This window comes from Poecilia mexicana, unplaced genomic scaffold (assembly GCF_051168715.1).
Source record: "Poecilia mexicana isolate PSO_F unplaced genomic scaffold, ASM5116871v1 scaffold_3, whole genome shotgun sequence".
Taxonomy (NCBI): Eukaryota; Metazoa; Chordata; class Actinopteri; order Cyprinodontiformes; family Poeciliidae; genus Poecilia; species Poecilia mexicana.
This window is the reverse complement of record NW_028263372.1, coordinates 11,853,203-11,875,749: the sequence shown is the minus strand read 5'-3', so window position 1 is coordinate 11,875,749 and position 22,547 is coordinate 11,853,203. Positions and strand designations below refer to the sequence as shown.

At 40.3% G+C, this 22,547-nt stretch overlaps 1 protein-coding gene across 1 annotated transcript in view; it reads left to right on the top strand.

Moving 5' to 3' along the window:
• The window catches only part of znf609b (zinc finger protein 609b), a 94,938-nt gene that overhangs the window by 68,153 nt on the left and 4,238 nt on the right, over positions 1–22,547 (top strand). Inside the window, exons 4-7 of the mRNA XM_088004159.1 lie at positions 14,792–14,879; positions 17,063–19,370; positions 19,460–19,817; positions 21,301–21,678. Of these exons, the coding sequence (XP_087860285.1) occupies positions 14,792–14,879; positions 17,063–19,370; positions 19,460–19,817; positions 21,301–21,678 (3,132 nt within the window). The remainder of the gene's footprint in view (positions 1–14,791; positions 14,880–17,062; positions 19,371–19,459; positions 19,818–21,300; positions 21,679–22,547) is intronic.

Genomic DNA, 22,547 nt, shown 5'->3' with positions numbered 1-22,547 from the left:
CTCAATTTATTACTGGGGATTTATGGACATGGAGAAGAAATATGGTCCATGTTAGCTGACAGGAACAAATTGCATGTACATGCATGTTTTCATACTGTACTACTCATCTGGTATACTGTAATTTATGCCATTGATTGTCAGGGGGTGGAAGTTGAGCATTTCTCTCACTGGCCGCTGTTGCTAGTGGAATAAACAAATGTTTGTTTCTTCTTTTTAATGTAACCAAGATCAATATTACACAACTACATTTTATCGAAAGCTTTTATTATTGACCGGTAGCAACATACCATACTTGTGTACTGACATAGTGTTGGTGGTGGTAGCATGCTGTGTTTAACCCCAGTATAATTGTTTGGGTTATGTTGGTCGTTTTCTGGTTTTAATGAATTATGAAGCCAAAAACTTAAAAAAGTCAGAAATCTCATGTGTAGTTTTATTAAATTACACATTATTTTCTGAAGATTTTATATGAAGTTATATTTCCATTGATTGCGATTCTGAACCCTGTTTGGACCTGCTGACTCTTGTGAAATATTACAGATTATCACTTCTAATGACATTAATTAACCCTGACAGATCTTCACAGAACAAAACAAAAACCTTAAAATCTATAAAACCTTCAAGTTAAGAACAAAAAAATCACCAGATGGTGCATATTTTACCTGTTTCAATAAATACAAGACACAGTTTCCAATAGTAACACCATCTGCTACTTAGAGATGATTTGCATAAACCCATCAAATATACAAAATATATGTATATATTTAACTACAACGATCAGGTAGCAGTTTAGCAGCTTCACACACTCAATTCAACATCATAATTATAGTTGTGGTTTTTTTACCCTGATATTCACAGAAAAACTTCTGTAAGCAAACTCTCCTTTTCTCCTAATGATATTTATTAAAGATTTTCATTAAGTTCAAACGGTTTAAACGGCGGAATGGCATCATTAGAATAAAACCCTGGCCGAACAGCTACGATTTTACTCTATTTGGTATTTTAAACCTCAGTCTGTATATAAGGACATAAATGATTCAGCAAGCAGAAATAAAACGAGGTCAGTATTTTTCTTCAGTTTACATTTTTCATGTCTTTACATTTTGGACGCTGTTGAAGTTTGTTTACATTTCATTCTAAGTTTGTTTAAACTGACTTTTGCTGTATTTGTAAGAGACGCTGAGAAGAGAACACATAAGAACCTGTTATGTGTCGAGTAGAGTTGAGACGCAAATCAAAACGCACATTTTTAACATCTCTATTGGTTTTTCTCTGATCAAGGCCTTTGCTTTTGTTTGATTCTTCTTGATGGTTTTCCATCAAAGTAGCAATGATTCAAACCTTCAGTAAAATTACCCATAGCCCCTCTCACAATTTTACCTTTTAATGAGCTATCAGCTTTGTATATTAACTCAACTTTGACATGAAAAATCTTTGTTTGCTGAACAATAAAGCCGAGTGTTTAGCTTAAAAATGGCTTCTTTGAATTTGCTGCTTGTTAGCTGCAGATAAATGAGCTTCTGTTTATAAGAGAGTTTGATGTTGTGTCTTAAAAGGAAACACCAGGGTGTCGTTTTACCATTAAAATCTGCATTCTTCAGATTTTTCAGTATTGGTATAGTCAGTGAACTTATTCTCAATGACTTCCGTTGTGCTGCTTTTTTCGCACCACATTAAACGACACAAAGATATGTGCTGTATTCCCTCTGCATCATTTTTTTTATGGCGCTAGCTCCTAAAAATCCGCTGACTGGCCTTGGAATGAAATCGACCTGGTTGCCATTTGCGTCACACCCCCATGCAGCTGCTGTTACTTCAACAAATAAGAACCAACCCTATCAAAAAAAAAAAAGACTCAAAGAACAAGGAACAAAAACACAGCAGTCATTCTGATTAGAGGTGAATTAAAAAAGTGTTCACCAGATTCTTTCGTATTTGTACATTTCAGGCATTTTAACCCCCTACCTAAATATGCGTGCAGATATAATTTAGCATGCCAAACAACAGCTGCTTTATCACCTCTGCCTTTTGGCCTAGTGGGAGTAAATGAACAACAAGCTCCCAGTAATTGTCTGCGCCTCACCCGACTCACTCTGAATGCCAGAGAAGGAAGCAGACAAGGAGGAAGCAAGCAACACATCATAAAAAGCGATCAAAGAAGCTGGACCTCTGGTTGGACCTGACAACATTCTTGCTTGATGAGGATGAATGGATTTTTTTTCTTTTTTTTTTTTTGTCTCGTGTAATTTGAGGCTTTGAGCACGCATGCATCCAAATCTGGATAATGACTTAATGGAAGCTAAAATGCATCATGAGTTGCTCTAAAATAAAACCCACATACCATTAAAAAAAGAAATTAAAGCCATGTAGGTCTTTTGTAGAAGAACAAAAAATGTCAAACGTAGGAGAAAGTCTCTGTCATGCTGTCAGTCTGGAGGCAACCGAAGCATAGAGATCAGGAGGAGGTTAGCTGGGTGAGGTGGGGAGGAGGGGGGGGTCGGAGCGATGGTATTTTAAGGCCTAGCACTGAAACAAATCCCCTCAGAGCAGACAAGGCAGTGGCAGCTCCCAGGGTCGTGTCGGCGGGGCGACGGGGGCGGCCCCTCCCAGGCTTAGCATGCTGATACCTCCAAATGCCATCTCTGAGATGCAGGAGAAGTTTATTGGTCTTGAAACAGAGCCCAGAACGCCTTGGCTCCTGCTCCAGGGCAGAGGGAACACAGAGGGGGCCCCTTTAGCCAAACACTGCAGCTCCATGCCAGTGGCAGTGTGGCGTTTAGACACACACACACACACACACACACACACACACACACACACACACACACACACACACACACACACACACACACACACAGACAGATCCTTCAGTTCACAGCAGGCTATTCCCAAAGCAGGTCCCACAGCTTCTTATGCTCCCTAATAGATGAATAATATAAGCTGTTTGTGATAAGTGTTTGTCTCATGGATTATTTATACAGCCGCCATCACAGCAGCATCTCCAGCTTTGGCTTTATCATGGCAGTTAATAACGGTTAGGCTTCTGCATAGAAGAAATGTGAATGTATAACTGATGGAAGTGAAGTTTATCTCATGTAGCACTGTCTAGTTGCTGCGTCGGTTCAAGCTATCATAACGGGCCCCGTCAGCATTTTTACTGTTTTTGGAATTTCAATAAAAATTATACTATCCATGCTATTACAATGTTAACAGCTTCAAAATCTGAAAGTTTATGATCCAGAGCATGGCTAAAGCAGTGTTAGGTTAAAGACTCTCCCAAAGCTAGCATAGATTGGGTTTTCCCAAAGCTAGCATAGATTGGGTTTTCCCAAAGCTAGCATAGATTGAGTTTTCCCAAAGCTAGCATAGATTGGGTAATCTCAAAGCTAGCATAGATTGGGTAATCTCAAAGCCAACAAAGAGTGGTTATTCTAGCACAGAAAACCAGAGTTCATGTATAAAGTGGGCCTCTCTATTATCAACTTACTTCCACACAAATTCATCAGAAATAGATTATGTCTGGACATCATCTCAGTAAGCCCCTAAATATTAAAATCTCATCTTATGTTGTGTGTAGTTTTGTGTCATTGACTAGATATATCATCTTGCCTGTAATAATGGTGTAATTTGTTTAATTTCTTCCTTGTTTTTACTTTCTGAATATGAAATAAACCAGTTCTGTATGAAAAATGAATGTCTAAGTCTATTGCTCACCTGCCAGCTGTCTTTTACTGACGACTCATTACATCGTTTTTCAGACGAGCCATGGCCACTCTCTGGGACGTTGCCGGAGGAACTGTACTTGAAAATAGCGGAAGCGTCCTCTGGACACCTGTATCTGTCAATCAGACCAATGAGCAGCAACCAAATGGATTGCAAAGCCAATCACAAAAGACCAATTTTATTAACAGTCGGGCGCAGATTCTAAGGATTAAAGCAAAAGTGGTAAAACGGTTAATTTCCTCAGTCCGCGCACAGATGATTTTCATTTGCCTGTTCTTTGGCCGCTCTCTTAGCCAACTCTTACCCTCACCAGTGCTTACTGTGCAAGAGTGGAAGTGGAGAATTTCCAAACTAGAATGTCGCTTTCCTAAATACATGTGGTTAAAATGACACAATAGGAAACTTCAGATAGTCACGGATTATTGTTCCTGAGGGAGAGAGCCTGATTTGTTAGTCACACATTTAGTCCCAGGGTGAAGTTGGCAAGATGGTTCCAGAATTAACCCAAATCTGATGAAAAAAGAGACATTTGTTCCCGTTCTTACTGGCCGACAACAGCCTTTTTCCAAACACTTAAACAGTCTCGAAGTATAAATCATACGCCTGGAGGAGTTGGAGGGCTTTGCCAGTGGTTGTCACAAGATATCATGTTTTCCTTATACACGTCAAGGAGAGCTTGAGTAATGTGCCTTTGGCAGATCCGTCTCTTAATCTCAGCACCATCTCCTCTAAGGAAAAACACCAGAGGGGTTGTTTTAACAAGAGATTGTAGATTCACCCGGATGACATTTGAGGATACTGCTCCCTGCTGCAGTGCTGATTACTTAGAGGACTATTTGCATGTAAAAACGTGGAAAAAAATGTCAAGGATTTTATATTTTGGTCATTTCCGGCATGGCAGGCTGCTGTTTTTCTTTATGTGGAGGTAGAGACTGCTGCATGCAGCTGATAATGTTGGACGATGTGGAAAGCATACTGATACTGTGCTCCGTTCCTCTCAGTGGTATAAGAGAATTGACCTTCTCACAGGCTGTTATTCCTGTCAGGGAGAGTTACCTCAGACTTTCTCCTTTTATAAACCAGAAGGCAGCCTGAACTTTTCAACTGCAGCTTTATAATCCAAATAAAATCATCAACCAGACCCATCTCACATCCAGCAGTCATCTATACCATCTTTCACCTCCAGTACTAAAGTCTATATATGTACTTTATGTTTCTGCAAGGAAAGATGTTCTGATTCATCTGTTTTTTTTAACATTCCTTACAGTTTGTGCATCTTTATGATCAGAAAAGAATTAGTTATTGTTGTAGATGAAATCTGCATCAAGATTTTCAATCTTTTACAAATGCAACAAATTATAAATCAGTCCAAAAATGTAGACGGTTTAAGCACGTTGGAGAAATAGAAAGTGTGGACCTTTTCTTTTTCCTTGTGGCTTAAATATTTTCATGTAAAACGGAGTAGAAAATCAGCATCATCGTTCACAATTCGTCCTTCTGATCTCTGACTGGCCCGGTTTAAATTCTGCCTGAGAAATCGAGTTCAATGGGAAAAATCCCAGACGGAGCTCTAAAGGGAAATGAGAATCAAGCAGTACAATTGCTGCTATAATACTAATGTTCTGACATTTTATCTTTGTAACCATTAAAACCAGAAACGCTTTGAACCCTCGGAAATACCATCTTAAAATAGTGAGACAAATTTTCATCTGAAACCAGCAGCTGAATTTTAATGGGGGGACTATAATGTAAAATCAACTTTATTGAGGTTTACATCACGTTATAATGTTGAGTGATGCCTTTTTGAGAAATCCTTTAATTTCCATGGAAATCATTCAACTGTGGAAAAATGCCGGGGTGGACCTAGCGCCGCCTTCAAGAGATGTTTTGATGGCTTTCTGAAGGCGGAGTTTCAGAAAGAGCAGCAGTTTAAGCAACACAGGTCCAATTTTTATAACAACTGAAGTTAGTACTTAATTTTTGCTGTAAACTTGCACTGCATGCTTGGCCCCTTTAAGATTTTTTTTCTTACCATCTTTGTCTCCTTTTTTTTCTTTTTATGGGAATCAGCAATCTAGACTAAAAGACTTTCATGTAGCCCTTTAGTGGGTCAGGGAGGATCAGAATATAGGACCACACAAGCTCCTAGCCCAGGAGAGTTCAAACTGGAGCGCTGAAGCCCCTTGGGGGGTTTTTACAGACTACTGCCAGGACTACATTCCAATGTATTACCTCCACAGTGCTGAAAGTGACTCATACGGCTCGTCCTAAATCGCTGTCTGCCCAGCATTTAAGCTAAAGGTCATCCCGAGGACTTAGTATTTTGACACTCACATAACCGGACAAGCTCTACTTCCCTTTATGCACCGCGAGAGCAGAATAACACAGTAAAATGAAAACATGCTCGACACTTGGGTGCTCAAACGCTTCATTTGTCAAGGTTACGGTTATTGCTCGTGGCAGCACCCAGTTATCTTTTATCTCCGCTGATGAATACTGACACCATTTTTCTCATTGTTCCCACTTTTTTTTCTTTTTTTTATAATCTGCATACAGCCTTTCAAAGCAGAGCTTTCACACGGAGCATTAGGAATGGAGACAAATGGATCCCTTTTAGCAGAGGGTCTGTCAATAATCACATCAGATTCTGAGTGTGTTTTGAAAGGTGATAATTGCAAGTGCTGGTAATTGTTCACAAGCGAACACTTCTTTTTTTTTTTTTTTCTTTTTTTTTTGGTTTGTTTTGCTGTTTTTTTTCTAAGCCATGCCTTGTACTATTCAGACATTTCTTACACATCAAAAGACTAATAGAAACCTTAAATATTATGCTGCTAATTGAGTGTTTCACCCAATTATCGCAGAGAAACGATCCTCCGTTTTCAGAGATAACTAAGGCATTTTGACGAGGTCAGTCAGTGAAAATGCCATTAACCTCTGCAGATTCCTGTTGGGCTTGAGGAGGTCAGAGGTCAGCCAGTGAACTCCCAGCCCGCGCCGACTTCAGCAGCAGCAGAGGACCTGATATTTTTGCTCCTGCTGGAACTTAATGAAATGTGTTAAGTGGGAAGGAGGGGGAGGCTTAGAACAGAACACGGCATACTCGCTACTCCTGACTTCATTTCTCGCCTTTCATTATCCTCTCGTCCAAAGCAATCTCACACGTTTTGCGTTCAGAGCCCAAATAGAGGCGCCGTTTGTTGTTCAACAGCGCTGAAAGGAAACGAGTGTTAAAATTACAGGCCAATTCCTCTCATTAATGCGGGCTTCATTCAGTTGTCCTGGGTGACCCTATTAAGCCCAACACAATAAGGGGGGACGTGAGGGGGAGGGCAGAGAGCGGGGAACTGGGTTCGCTTTATATCGCTCTGACCCTTTTCTCTCACCCCGCTGAAACCCTTTCCTACAAAACAAATCCCAAGTGAAATGCAGCTCCGATCAGCAAGTTTTATTTTTTGATCTTTGAACTCCAGCTGGATTTCTTTTTTTTTCTCCCCTACTAAAATAAATCCAGAAACAAATCCAGTCAGTCAACAGCGGGATCAAGGCTCAAACATACACACATATATTAAAGGAAATAATGTCTGCAAAGTCATCTTGAACTCTATTCAGTTTATTGAAAAGCTGTTAACATTTGTTTCTTTCTGCTGAGAAAGGCTCCTTCATATGCTCCAGTTGATAATATTTAGAAAACGATACATTTTGTTTTTCACCCATAATCCATATTGTGTGAAATTATTTGTATTTTTTATTTTTGTGACTGAATTAATACACTCATTGAAGATCAGGTGTTTATTTTATTTGTTCTTGTCTAAAGCAATCGCTGCCCTTAAGCTAGTGAGGAATTGAGTCAAAAATAGAAAATAAAGTTCTGTAGCGCAATTGCACACTTTTTTTTGGAAATAAAGGAGAAATAAATACCAAACAAATTTCATTCTGTGACTCTTTGCTGACTTCCCGTCTCTAATAGAGCCCGTTAGTTATGTTTTGGTGTTCAAGATGCTGTTTTACGGTGGAAAAGCTGTTAAGTGTGATTTGACTCTATTTTTGTTTTGTCTTGACGCGCTGAAACTGAAAACATGAAAATTCAAATTAGTTTTAGTTGATATACTTCACCCTAAATTGAGTTGCGTAGAAAATTGTCATTATGCAGGGAAAAAAAGAAGCAGATTTTGACTATCAATAACTAATCCTATGCTTTCCACCATGTTTTATGCTCATCTGTTGTACATTTGGTTAGCAACTTTTGCTAACCAAATATTGATAAGTTAATCCATAAAACATAGTCAACAGATTAGCCCTACACTGTAGGTTGAGCTCTTCATGTGTTAGAAGTATTTTTTGGCTGCATCCTTTGCTACAAATGATCAAGCACACACTGACGGAATGCTATGATGTTGCATTGTAGACAATTAAAAGCTTATTTTTAAAAGAAATTGAATTATTTATTTGCGTCTTTTGACACATTTCTAATAATTTATTAAAAAGGCTAAAGTGGTTAAATGAAAAATCTACAGAATGTACCAATGTTTTATTGATTAATCATAAGAATAATCAATAGAGTAAATGAGTACTACAATAATTAGTTAGTTACAGGCCTGATTTAGTGCGACTGCAGAACTAAAGACTTCAGTATGGTATAATGTCATTATCTCTTATTTATTGTTCATAATCTGCATAAACCAAACACAATTTTGCTCACTTCTTCAAATCAGCTTGCAGTAACTGGAGGTCATGTGACTGAAAATATGATTGAGTTGTCCCAACGTCGTCTTGAGGCAGCGGTATTATTATCATTCAGAGAAAGCCAGAGGCTGAGATTTGAGGTTACTCAGAAGCCAAGGATTACAGAGTTCCTTCCAGGCTTTCGGCATGGGAAGCTGTCCAGAAGGAAGCCTGTCAGGGGAGGAAAAAAATAAATAAACCGAGCACCTGGCACCACAGCAAGGTGCCAGATAAGATGTTTGCATTGTGTATTTTTATAGCGGCATCACTCTGATTGCAGTTGCCTTTTTCACAGGCTCGTAAATATCCTGTAATTCCACCTCAATGCAGTTTTCTAATAAACGTTGTGCAATACTATGGATGTTTTCGCACATTTTATTTATTTATTTATTTTTGCTCCTGACGGGATGAAATCATTCTGGCCAATTAATCGGCCACAGCGACTAGAGTTGAAAGTGCTCGATAAGATTGATCGTCCCACCTTCTCATCAGCTGTTTTCACGCAGCTTCGCTAGATGACATTGAGTTATGTCAAGAGAAATACAGGGAAATTCCTCTGGAAAACCCAAAGGCAAGCACATGCGATGTCAGATTGCGGAGAAGATTTATCTTCAGGCAGGGCAGGGATCCTCAAAACGCTGCCAAACACAACAGTTCACAGGAAGAAAGAAAGAAAAGAAGAAAGAAAAAAAACAGCAAAAATCCTTCAAAACAGAGCCACAGCTCAGTCCTGAGTCATGATGGAAAATCTTCATGGTGACTTTAAGATGGTTTTGTGAGACGGTCGTTATTTAAGCTAAATGAACCTGAGACAAAATCCATGCCAAGGCAACGACTTCATGCCCCGAGACGTAAAAGCATCCGCAGGGTTGCAATACAGTCTTTTAAAATGTGCTTAAACCGGTGACACCCAATTTTTGAACTTTTGTCAACAAAATGATTGATGGCAGAAACTATCTTGGGCTTAAAATAATCTATTTAGTATGAAATAATGGAGCATGCATTAGACAAAAGGGTATACACTCTGGAGTATGGCTAATGTAAGCCAGTTCATATGGCATAAAACCCCTTGAATTAAAAGAATTGTGTTTTTATCACAAGTTGTGGTTTTCAAGGTAAATGGATTATTCCCAAACGTCCAAACTGAAAATCTAGAAGCTAACTTATGAAATGGGCTGAAACCTTTTATAGTGTACAATGTTTTTTTTTTTTTACACCAGTCTCTTTATGTGCAGATTGTGATGGTTGGATTTATTTTTTGTTCTACATCATAATAAGAGAATCCTGAGCCGGATCATATGACATGGTCGTGATTCGACTGTTTTGCCTTGTATTTATTTTTTCTTTGTTTGTGATTTTCTCTCTGCTTTGAGTTAATTTGGCAGAAAGTTTTCTCATAAAAAAATTACATGACTTAAACTGTACTTCAAACTAAAATGACAGCTATATATAATAAAACTACATTGTTGACATTGGTAGCTCCGTGAAATACATTACGAATTTCAAAACATACAAATTCTATAACTAATCTTTGAAAAACATCTTTTATCAGTTTTTTTTTTTTTTGTCTGAGGATTAAAACCAATTTAGTATGGGAATTAATTTGACTAAACTTCAGGCCAAGTTAAATTTACGGGGGGGAGAGAAAAAAAATCCCCACAGAAACATTTGAATCTCATTCATGCTTCTCCATTATGCCGCCTGCATAAACGGCCGCATAAAATCTGAAGGGCTAATTTAAAATCATTAAGACTCGACGATTTCGCCGTATCGTTCTCAACACCCCACATCCACTCTCTCTCTCCAGGCAGAGCGAAGGAAGGGCTATATCCTGCACATCAAGAAAGGCTAGTCATTCATGTGCACCGCCTTGATTTACATCCCTGCCTCGACCAGCTGCCAGAGCCATTTTGTGTTTGAGTGTTTCAAGAGCTTAGGGGGCGGACTCTCGAAGGCGTTTCAGAAAATGGGTCTGGGTTCTTTGAATGTGACAGAAATCCGAACTCGAGGACCCCGCCGCGCTTTTGCCGTCGCTTGCAGCCTTGACCAGGTGCTCGTGTTTTCACGGCCGCAGATTTGAAGGCAGGAGACATGCAGCCAAGTGTCAGCAGGTTGCTGTAAACATATATAAATCCCTTATGCTCTTCTTGCTTTATGCCAGAGGCAGCAGGAGAAAAATGAGGTCTGAACTGTGAATGTTTTTTGTGTGTGTTGTGTGTGGGAGGGAGGGGATAAGGGAGGGGGGTGAAGATTGTAAGCTAGGGATGGTTATACCATTGAAAAGAGGAAATGACAGAGAGGGTGAAGGAGGGAGGGAAAGTGGGGTGAGCAAGAGAGGTTTTCCTAAGCTAATAAAATGCTCTGGAGGATAGAAGCTGCCAGCCAGCATTCCTGTGTCATTAGATAAGTTAGCTCACTGCATCGTCCGGTTTCTCTGCAGTGCTGAAGTGGCAAGCTGAGGTCACCACCAGGGAGCGAGAGGGAGGGTGCGGGGCAATAAATCCTGAATGTTTTCACGCAGTCGCAGCTCTTAATCCTCGGAGGTCGTTTGGTTAGAAATCTGAAAAGCCTCAACTGGCGCGTTTATTTCGAGCAACTTTCACAGCAGCAACTTGTGCAGTGTTCTGTTCATCCATATAAATACTAAGTTTATTTGTATGTGGTCAGATTTTTTGTTGTTTTTGCTTTGTTCTAAGGATGCTTCTTTGTAATCATAAGCAGGAAAGCCTGTTTTCCCTTTTAAATTGTCATATTTGTTTGTTTTTTGTTGTTTTTTTTTAAACAAAAGGATAATTCATTTGGGCTGAGCTGCAGAGGAGTTAATTTGTTGCACACAAAACAAACTTGCTAAACTCTCTCTGCCAGTGCTAAACAGGTTGTGGTGGAGGCATTGTGATGATGTGGGGCAGCCATGAAGAAAATCCCACATCATTGTGGCAGTGCACAGAAATATGGAGATGAGATCTTACCACATCTATATTGGCTGACTTGCGACAAATGCTCTATGATTGGGATACTGTCCAACACCATTGCTTGACCAAGTCAGTGACCAGCATAATGAGGAGCTGCCTGGCTCTTGTGGGTTGTGTACTGTTGTTCCATGCACTCCTGATTAGGGCTGAAACGATTCCTCGAATGATTCGAGTACCTCGATTACTAAAATTCCTCGAGGAAAATTTACCTGCCTCGAAGCTTCGTTAATTTGTGTTTTATTAGTTAGCGCACCGTGTTCCGGCCGGGACTTCATTTGCGTTGCGCGGAGCTCTCACTTCCGCCTCTGAGTTGTTGACAAAAGCTAAGTCTCAGCGGCATAAAGTCCAATCTTCAAGATTGGGATTTTATTGATTGATGATAATGCCCGACTTTTTATCGTTTTTGGGGAACCAATAAGCATCCTTAAAATGACTGGGGAATGCCTGGAGTACGGCAGCATTTCTCCTCCGGGGCTGCTGGTTGAAAGCGAACGGCGGGAAGAGCGCTGAGGTGAGCGGATAGCCTGAACAGGGCGGGCGGCTGAGTAGCTGATGCTTACCGTGTAAATGTAGCTTTACCGACGAACCGCACAATAAATTTCATATCCCGGTCTGAAGAAACGGGTGGCGGAGCGCATCATACATGGCTGGTAGATGAGTTTCTGAGTGTGACCAGTGAAGGTGTCGTAAATATCCCGTATTGCTTCCCCCCGTGTTCGTCCCCCGGTCTAACGGTTCGTCAGTCCGCTGGTCTATTTCCTCCCCTCCATCCCATGTTCGTTCATTCGCCCTCTCCTCCCACTCCAGGCGGCATTTCCCGTATTTTCAAACCCAAAGCGTGACAGGTTAGGTGGCAAGGTGAGTTTAATTAATCTATTAAACTCACTGAAGATGAATACATAAACTAAAAGCTGGATTGTAGACATTTTTTATAAGCATATTTGTGAGCCTGCCTCTTTGTTATTAAATTCAATATAATTTCAGATTTTTCTATAACTTTTCTTCTGATTAACTTAGAACGTGAGCTATTATTGTTACAGGTTAGTTTTCTAAACTACAATAAAGCAACTGTTAGGGATGCTCAAATATGAAAAATTGGACTGATATTGATATCTGATAGTAACACCGGTATTATGCCAGATTTACCAATATTTCATTTTATAATTTTTTTTTATCCGATTACTCGATTAATCGTAAGAATAATCGATAGATTACTCGATTACTAAAATATTCGTTTACAACAGCCCTACTCCTGATGCTCCTGTTTGTGAAATTAGATATTTATCAGTTGTTCCATTTTGTTGTGATTGTGCAAATACACACAAAATCTACAGATTCCCACATGTTTTTACACCAAATCCATAATTGAGAGTTTATTGGACATTTTCCACAAAAATGGTCAAAAACATTGGGTTTCAGTGACTAACTTTAAATGGCTAACTCCCACCTGCAGGTGGAAGTATTTTTTACTTTTCTACACTGCAACCTCAGTGTAGAACAACTTTTCGTCAAGTAACAAGAATCCATATTTACTGTCATACAGAAGTGCAAATATGTCAAAATTCCTTGCAGATACTTATAAAGTAACATTACAGAATCTGAGTTTGATTGCAAAAAATCTGAAAAATTGCAAAATCCTGAAGGGACTGTTTAATGAAATGTTAAATTGCCATTATGTTGTTTTGTCAGTGAACCAATGAACAACAAGAGTTGATAGCAGAGTCACAAACAATGAAACTCAAATGTAGAGATCCACCCATCAATTGGTCAGTTTGCCCTTAGATCAGTTTGGATTTGTGTTTATTGTTAGATCAGATCCTGATTTTTTTTTAATTATTATTATTATTTTGCTAAGAACAAACCGAATTGGTCAAAATCAGGATAGCCATGTTGGACCTTAAAGATAGTAAATCTGTAATAGGCTGGAAAAGCCTGAGCAGTGCATGTGTGATAATTAATTTTGCGCAGGATTATTTTCAAGGCCAGGCTCAGACTATTTCCCAGTCCTTTATTTAGTTGTGTCTGGAACTAATTTGAGGTTTTAGATGCAGGATCAGGTGTCATGCTCGGCCCCGGGGTCGGGTTGGGTAGCACACGATGGGTGCTACATAATTCACGCTGGCCAAATGGCAACGCAGAAGCTTCTAAATGTGACAGATTGCAGCAATGCCAGGGGAGTCAATAGGTTTGTCTTACACACTCATTTACTGTCTGTCAAACTGAACCACTCACTTTGGATTGGTTGTGTATGTTTTTTAAGAAGTTGTGGTAGAGTCAAAGCCTGAGGGCGAAGGCTTTCAGGCTTCTTCAGGGAGTCCACTGCTTTACAGGCAAGATTTTTAAAAAGTGTTGGTGGTAGGACTGGACGATTGATTAATGGATACATTTATTTGATCCATTAATCCAATTTTTGGCTTTTGAGATTGAATTTCTGGAAATTCTGGATTATTTGGGGCTTTCCAGGGACGTCATCTTGTTTGGCAGACGTGTTTTACAGCTTCTGTTTATTTGGACTTTGAATTCAGGTCAACTTTATGATGAAATATTAGGATCAAGCTAAAATCTTAAAATGTTATGATTCCAACAATAAGGTTGTAAGACCATAAAGTTAAAATAATGCAAGAATGAAGTGTTAATATTACATGTTTAAAGTCGTAATATTACAATATTAGAAGAATTAAGTTTTCTTAGAATTTCTACATGAAAATAAAAAAATGAAACGAGTAAGGTGCATCTTGTGAAGTTATACTTTGGCATTACCATCAAATTACTTTCTTCTGCAGGAATTTGTAACGATTGACCAAACGACTTTCTATTTTGAAAAGTCACACTGACTGAGCTGCTCAGTAGAAGCTTCTATCATTAAAACAAGTTTTTTTTGTTTTTTTTTTGTAATTTTACGCTGTTCTTCTCTGCCTTTATTTTGATAATATTATGACTATTCTCAAATTACACAAAAATTATTGCAGTAAGGCCTTGATACTCTGTTACGCAACTCACTGAAGTAATGGCTAAAATAAAAGCCACTTTTTGAAAATATTTTCTGTCATTTGTAATTAAATTTTTAGTAAAGAAAGCGAGAGAAAAAAATGGACAAAAAACTTGTCTAGTATGAAGACATCATTTTCAAGACATATCACCCAGCTCTGGTTGGTTGCTTGTATAATCATCTTCCATTATGAAATCATTTAGAGAAGATTTGTTCTTGTACATTTTGCTCACAGCCTGAAGGCAGTAAAAGAGTTTCTGCACTCTAATATTTATGTTTGTGTATTTTAAAGCTTTGCTTTTCTTTGTAATTTACTACAAAGTAGTCGTTGTGCTTTAATGTATGTCAACGTGTGATTTATTTATTTTTTTTACCTGTCTTACAGGCATGCTGGTGGTCAATGTCACCTGGAGAAACAAGACCTACGTGGGCACCTTGTTAGACTGCACACGGCATGACTGGGCTCCCCCCAGGTGAGACGCATCCCCCTGTTTATTTCCCTTCAGGAGTGGAAAAGCAGCTTTAGCGTGCAATTAAAGTTGCTGTCGTGCATTGGGGATTGTAAATGTCAAGGTGGAAGAGGGTTCACAATCGCCACAAATCACTGATGCATACTCTATCCAAACCCGCGCTACAAAGCCTCTTAACCTTTTCATATCGCGTGTGATATGAATCTGCTGTAGCAGCAACAGCTTAATGCAATGAGTTGCCAGTGCGCCGCCGGACCACCGAGTGCATGTTAGTCTTTATGTTGAGCCTGGAGAAACAGGATTCATTGGCAAGCAGCTGATGTCTCAGGAGGCAGCAGTGGAAATAGAAAGCTACTCTAACAAGCCAGATTGCAGAATCCAATTATTGGACTAAGAGCTTTTTTTTTTTTTTTTCTCTCCCCAACACTGGATAGCATTCTCTATCACAAAGGCTGCCATTTCTAACATCAACCTCATGGCAGTAGCATGAGGGTATTTATGTGGTCTTGTGTCTACAAATCCTCCCCAAACATAATGGATGCAAAATAAGCAGGATTTGTAAAATGGCGGTGTTACATTACCAAACACCTGCTTTAGAAACAACAACAAAAAACTGTATCTAAATGTAAATACAAGTCTGGAATTCAAATAGGCATCTTAAGTGCACCAGAAAAAAATCAAGATTAAATCAGTGCTAATGGAAAACAAGTAGATGCTTTATCCCACTAATGTATCACTGTGGCGCTCGGTTTATAAGGTCTGCTTGGGTGCATTTGCTCCGAGATTGTCTTACAGTTTGCAGCATGACTGCATTAAGGACCCACTATAAATTATTCAGAAATCTTTCAACACACTGGATATAAACGGGGGCTTGTAATTGGTCTAAATTCCTGCACCACTGTCAGACTGCGGATGTATTCACATCCCCTGCTGGGGTTGAAATTGTTTAGAGAGACTTGTAGAGGAAGCTGTGAGTCATAGCAGCCCTGGGTTTGACTTTGTCACAGACTGCTAACCTTCACTGCTGTGCAGAAAGATAATTGGGTTACTGTTATGGGGAGATAATCCCACATTGCTATTTTAAGTGTCTGAATGGCTTTGTGTTTTGATGAGAAAGGAGCTAGAGTGTTCGCAACTATTTATTCATATAGTATTAATTTGCTGTTTATTGTTGACAGGCTTATTTGTGTAAGAGATGTTGGATATTATGTTCAGAGGAACAGGGTTTACATCTCTCTTCACAACTGCAGAGTTATGTAAAATAAGCCTTAGTTTTATTGTTGCATATTAGTTATTTTTTCTTATGAAAGAATGTCAAATTCTGTGGCTTTATTAAACAAAGGGAAGTGACTAATCTTTTATATTCTGGAATTTCACCTGCCTTTTAAATATTTAGAAAACTATGGTTACAGAAATACTCCAGAAATGTAGATTTCCACATTTTGGTTCCACAGTTTTCTTAAAAGAAAAAAAAACATGTTTAAATGTACGTAAAACCTACCTTTATTGAGAGCTTGACACAAGCTTTAGTTGATTATCCTTAGAATTTCCAGCTGAAATATTGTCCAGCATTGATTGCAAAAGGAAAAGTTGTATTACTTTAAGTAAAAAAGATACTAAAAACTAAAACATTCTGTAAAACAAAAGCATTTCTCCAAGTTTTTTTTTGTCTATTGCCAAACTAATAAAAGTATAAATTGTTTGTAATTGTCCACTGATTGCAGCTTAATGGCCGATAACAAATCTTTAAAAAGCCTTCTAAATCTGATTTTGGCCAATGCTGATTTTTTTTTTTTTTTTAAACAGCAGAGTGAATATAGTTGAAATGCGTGTGCAGACATGACCAGGTGGGCGGAGTCTGTCAGTCTTCTCTCTCTCATGGCAGAGCAAACGGGGACAGTTTTCAGGCCTTAAATAGGATCAGTTTCTAAAAGTATTGGCCGATCACCCGATATTAAGGAAATTAGGGCCGATTTATTGGTGCACCCCTAATTGTTGGAATTTTTTAAAATTAATATTACATTTTTGCACATATTTAAATCAAGGCAAGTTCATTTGTATAGCACATTTCAGCAACAGTGCAATTAAAACTGCTCTCCGTGATGGAAACAGCAAACAAAATAATTGTGTAGTTTTATGTATTTCCTATAACTAACTCAAACACGTTTTCTTACTTACAACTGCAGATTTTGTGAATCACCCACAAGTGATCTGGAAATGAGGAATGGTCGCGGTCGAGGTAAGCGAATGAGACCGAACAGCAACACACCGATCAATGAGAACAGCAACTCATCTGACAACAAGGGCACCACCAACAACAAGACGCGTGCCGCCTCAAACACCAAGGGCCGGAGGGGCAGCCAGACGCCATCAGAGCGCCGCACCCCTCCAAACAGCAACACGGAGGACATCAAAGCCAGCCCTTCTTCGGCTGGAAAACGCAAGACCAAACCTGCCTCTGACATGGAGCCCAACTCCAGCTCAGAGGACACCAAAGGCAACAAACGAATGCGGACAAACTCCAACAATGGAGGCGTGGGAGCCGCAGGTCTCCCTATCCCTTCTATTAAGACGGAATCACTTCCACCGCCACTTGATCGCAGCTGTCCATCTCCGGTTCTTATAGACTGTCCCCATCCCAACTGCAACAAAAAATACAAGCACATCAATGGACTGAAGTACCACCAAACCCGTGCTCACAATGATGATGACATAAAGTTGGACTTGGATGGAGACAGTGAATATGGCGAGGACTCAACTCTCCACCCTGAACCGGGAAACTGTAATGGGGCATCTATCTCCCAGAAAGGATCTTTGTCCCCAGCACGTTCAATTACTCCAAAAGGCAGAAACTTTGATGCACAAAGTCCTTCTCCTTCTCCTGGAAAGTTTGGTTCAAAGCAGAGTAAAAAGAAAATAGTTGAGGCAGATCCAGACACAGGAGGTGCACCGATGGATGGCTGTGAAGATGGGCCATGCCTTACTGATGAGGCTAGTAATGATGGCATAGATGATAAAAGAGGATCAGATAAGTCTAAGAAGGCTAACACTGGTACAAAAACTGATAAAATTGCCCAGAAAAACTTGAAGTCGCCACGTCCTGTTGGCCCTGGACCACCAGGATCCCAACAAATGTATCCATTTCCACCTGGAAACCCAAATTCCTCCCCAGGACTAGCCCCAATGCTTCAGGGAATCCCCAAGAGCCCTCAAATGAGAGGAACACAGCCTAAACCCCCAGCTATTGGAGATCCAGCTTCAAGTAGTTCCAAAGACAAGAAGAAGAAAGACAAAAAGAAAAAGGATGGTCTAAAGGACGCTGATAGTCCCAAGCCTCCGGGAAAGGGTGGAAAATTAGAGGAAGCAAAGCTTCCATATTCTGAGCCTTGTGATCAAGGGAACAAGGGAGAAGGTCTCCTCAACGGTTCCTCAGACCCCCATCAGAGTCGCTTGGCCAGCATCAAGGCAGAGGCTGACAAAATTTACAGCTTTTCTGACAATGCGCCAAGTCCGTCTATAGGTGTTGCCAGTCGGATAGATGGCACTGGTATGCCACAACCTCTCACACCACATCATGTGGTAAACCAGAATGGTGCTGACAACTCTTCAGTCAAAACCAATAGCCCAGCCTATTCAGACATTTCAGATGCTGGGGAGGATGGTGAAGGGAAACCAGAGGGTGTCAAAGTCAGGACAGATGACCAAACCATCAGGGAAAGCGTCAAAAAAGCACTCTTTCCAAATCAGACACCCAACAAAGATTCCCCTTACTATACCAGTTACGAGCCTTACTACTCTCCTAACTATGTAAACCCCAGTCCCAGCGGCCCAAATCCAGTTGCACCAGTGGCTGAAGGTCAGGCTAAGATCAAAAGAGATGATGAACATGATCAAGTTGAGGAGAAAGTAAAGGTTGAAGTTCATGAAGAGCGAAAACCTGACCTCAGTGTTGCTGGCCAACAGCAACAACAGCCCTCGGTCATCCAGCAGCGGTCAAACATGTACATGCAGCCTCTGTACTACAACCAGTATGCATATGTTCCCCCGTATGCGTACAGCCCTGATCAAGCCTACCATAACCACTTGATGAACACCAACCCAGCCTACCGGCAACAGTATGAGGAGCGGCAGAGGCAGATGGCTGAACAGCATCGAGCTGCTGAGAAGAAGTCGGACATTGTCATGAAGGAGCGAGAAGCCTCCATGAAGGAGGATTGGAAACAAAAGAGCCCAATGCCACCAAGCCTCTCCAAAGCCCCGAGTCAGTCAGATCTTGGAAAGATATCACAGCCGCCAAGCAAATCCAGAGACTCGCCTTCTGAGCTGTCCTCCAAGTCTATTGGAAGCATAAAGGGGGAGGATCCAAAGTCCCAGCAAACTGAGGGGCTGAAGATGAAACTGACTGAAGGGGGTCACCATGGAAAGGAAGACTCTTTGCAAGCTCTCGAGTCCAGAGGCCAGGCAGGGATGGAACAGCCCATGTGGTACAGACAGGTAGTACCGTTGAATAACTCATAGCAAAAATGTTTTGGTATTTTAAGGTCACTATTCAGATTTGTGCTGACATGTTTTCTTGCCCTCAGCCGTATCCCGAGAGCCAGAAACTCCAACTAGAGGATGAACACCAGCAACAACAGCATCGGAGGAAAGACGAAAGGGAAAGGGATCGGAAAATAAAGGAAGAAAGGGTCCGGCCAAAGGATGGTCAAAGTGGACCCAAGGAGGATGGAAAAGACGGCAGTGATCCCAGAATCAGTGCCGAGGACCATCGAGCCATGAGCAAAGACTCTCGTTCTAACCCGCACATGCAGTTCTCGTCACAACTAGCACAGCACCAAGGCTACTTGCCGTACATGCATGGATACCCCTATGGACAAGGCTATGACCCCAACCACCCAGGATACAGGGGCATGTCTTCGGTCATGATGCAGAATTACCCAGGTATGATTTAAGATTTCATCCAAATGCGGTGAGCTGTAAAAAGTCTGAACTACTAAGATTTTATTTGTATTTATTCAGGTAATGTATGTATTTTCCTTTTATTTTCTCCATTAACCTAAGATGGTTAAGTGTCTGACTCTAAAGCATACCAATATCACGGTATGATTTAAGGCTATGTAATCAGATTTTTTTTCACACTGCTATTTTCAACAAGCATTATGGTACAGTAAATTGAAAATAATGGCCAGTGAAACTATACATTACAATATTTCTATGTTTTTTTGGGTAGATTTAACTGAAAATCTAAAACAAGTGAAAATTGAACAAGATTGGTCTTTTTAAATAGTTTGTGATTCATTGTCCGTTGGTGTCTTTGAGAAAATAATTAAGTATTTTGATCTATTGCCAAAGTTTATCCAGAGTCGTTAAAAACAGTTAAATGGGTCCATAAATGTCATCTTGCTTAACAACATTATGGTTATTAAATTATTTACATGTTAGCAAACAGAGTTGAAATCTTTCATCGAGTCTTCGTTAGTTGTATGTGAGCATTGTCGTTGCATTAATAGTTTGATTAAAAATTATTGAGCACAAGACACTAATTACGTTCACTGAAGTTTATGGAAGAAACAGATTGACAATGAGTGACACCTCGAAAAAAATACAACTCTATTATGTTCTTAAAGCCCACACCTGGGGCATCTGACCACCTAACACAACAAGATGGCAAATCTGATTCTGGGAGAAAAACTACCCACGGCTGAAGGCCCTAGTTGGTTCCACCAAGAAACAATTCAGTGTGACCTTTACAGTGTGTGGTACAGGCAAACGATGTATTGCGTAATTGATTTTGAACTCATAAAGTATCCTTTGATATTCCATCTTCAACAACTCCTTCAGGCACTTGGTTGCAAGTTAAGCGCTAAAGTTACACTGGTGATTTTCTTAGCTGCCCTTCTCTCAGCTGCTGCAGCGTAATGAAAATGTAGCTCTGGGGTAATTTAGCTTCTTGGCACTCCTTGTAATTTAAACCACGTGCTCCAGAAACACACATCCATACTACCTCTTCTGTAAACTCTTACTTCTTTTATTCACAACAGACCCTTCACTTCTACTGTAGTGAGCTCTGGTAGTGAACTTTGCTCTTTTTATGAATATTATCCTCATCCAGTGGCTAACGTCAGAGCTTTCCTCTGCCAGTGTGAATGCAAATAAAAAACGGGGCATAGCTCTTGTGGCTGCTCTGTATTTAAGACATTTTTAAGTGGTTGGTCTGGAATTAAACCATGTTTTAACAGAGTCTACACCTCTATTAATTTTTTATCAAAATATTTAAGAGGATAGTGGATTATATACATTAGATTAATATGATGACATTCATGGTAGCTGTGGTGTATACAACCCAAAATATAAGGTCAAGAGTAGGTGGTAAACGTTAAATGTATCCAAATCTGCTTGTCAAAATGACATTTTCCCCTTGCAGGTTACCTATCTGGAAGTTATCCGTTTTCGACTTACGGGAGTAAAATGGCGGGAGGCGACGAAGGCAGCGAGAAATCCCGCGCTAGCCCCACGGTCACTAAAACGGCAACGGACTCCAAAGCCCTGGACATCCTGCATCACCACGTCAGCCAGTACAAGAGCAAATCCCCCACGGTGGGCGACAAACCGCCCCACGACAGAGAACGGGACCAGGACCGGGGAGCCGCCATCGACAGGGAGCGGGAACGTGAGCGTGAGAGGGACAGAGACAGGGACGTGGACCGACCGCGCTCGTCACCGTCCCAGCGCATCATGCCCTCTCACCACCACCTGGCATACCCGCTGCTCTCAGGGCAATATGACCTGTCCTATGCCACAGGTACGCCTGTCCACAGTCATCCTGGACTGTAAACAATGAACCCAGACCAATCAGTCGATCGGATTTATTTGCAAAGCACATTTCAGCAACGAGGCTTTACATCACGAAAACATAAAAACATCATAAACACATCAGAAGCTACAGTGAATCCATAACAGACATCGCATTTTGTCAAGTGGTTTAAATCTTCAACGCACCTCAATTATGTTGTTCAATGTTCCATTTATTGTGGCTCAAAAGCAACTCTAAGTAGGTGGGTCTTTACTCTTGATTTAAAGGAACTTAGTTTAGTTTATAAAACAATAGTTTGTAAAGAAATCTATTCTCTGAGCTACCAGGAGCCAGTGTAAGGGCTTTAGAACTGGGTTTATGTGCTCAGTCTTCCTGGTTTTAGTGAGAACTTGAGCAGCAGCGTTTTGGATCAGCTACAACAGGAATTGTTTTTTTGTTTTGTTTTTTTTTTTGTTTGGTTGGGTTTTTTTTTTTTCTCTTTTTTTTTAGGCAGATTTGTGAAGACAGTGTTGCAGTAATCAGTGTAACTAAAGATAAACACATGGATGAGTTTCTCTAAATATCACTAGGATAATAGTCCTTTATTCAGGTGATACAAGGCTCATTTTATAAGTGTCTTTATGTGACTCTGAAGGTTCAGGTCTAAGTCCATCACTACACCCCGATTTGGTGCCTGATCACTTTTTAAGTGGTGGGAATCCATAATACTAAACAGTTTCCACTTCATTAGATGTAGGCAAAGTACCTCTAACACTGAAACTCAACACAAGCTCCCTTGACTGCAGATCAGAAAAGCACAGGTGGCTCAGAAATGCTCCAGTTTAAAACAGTAATGGCTGAGATGATTTCTGGCCCAG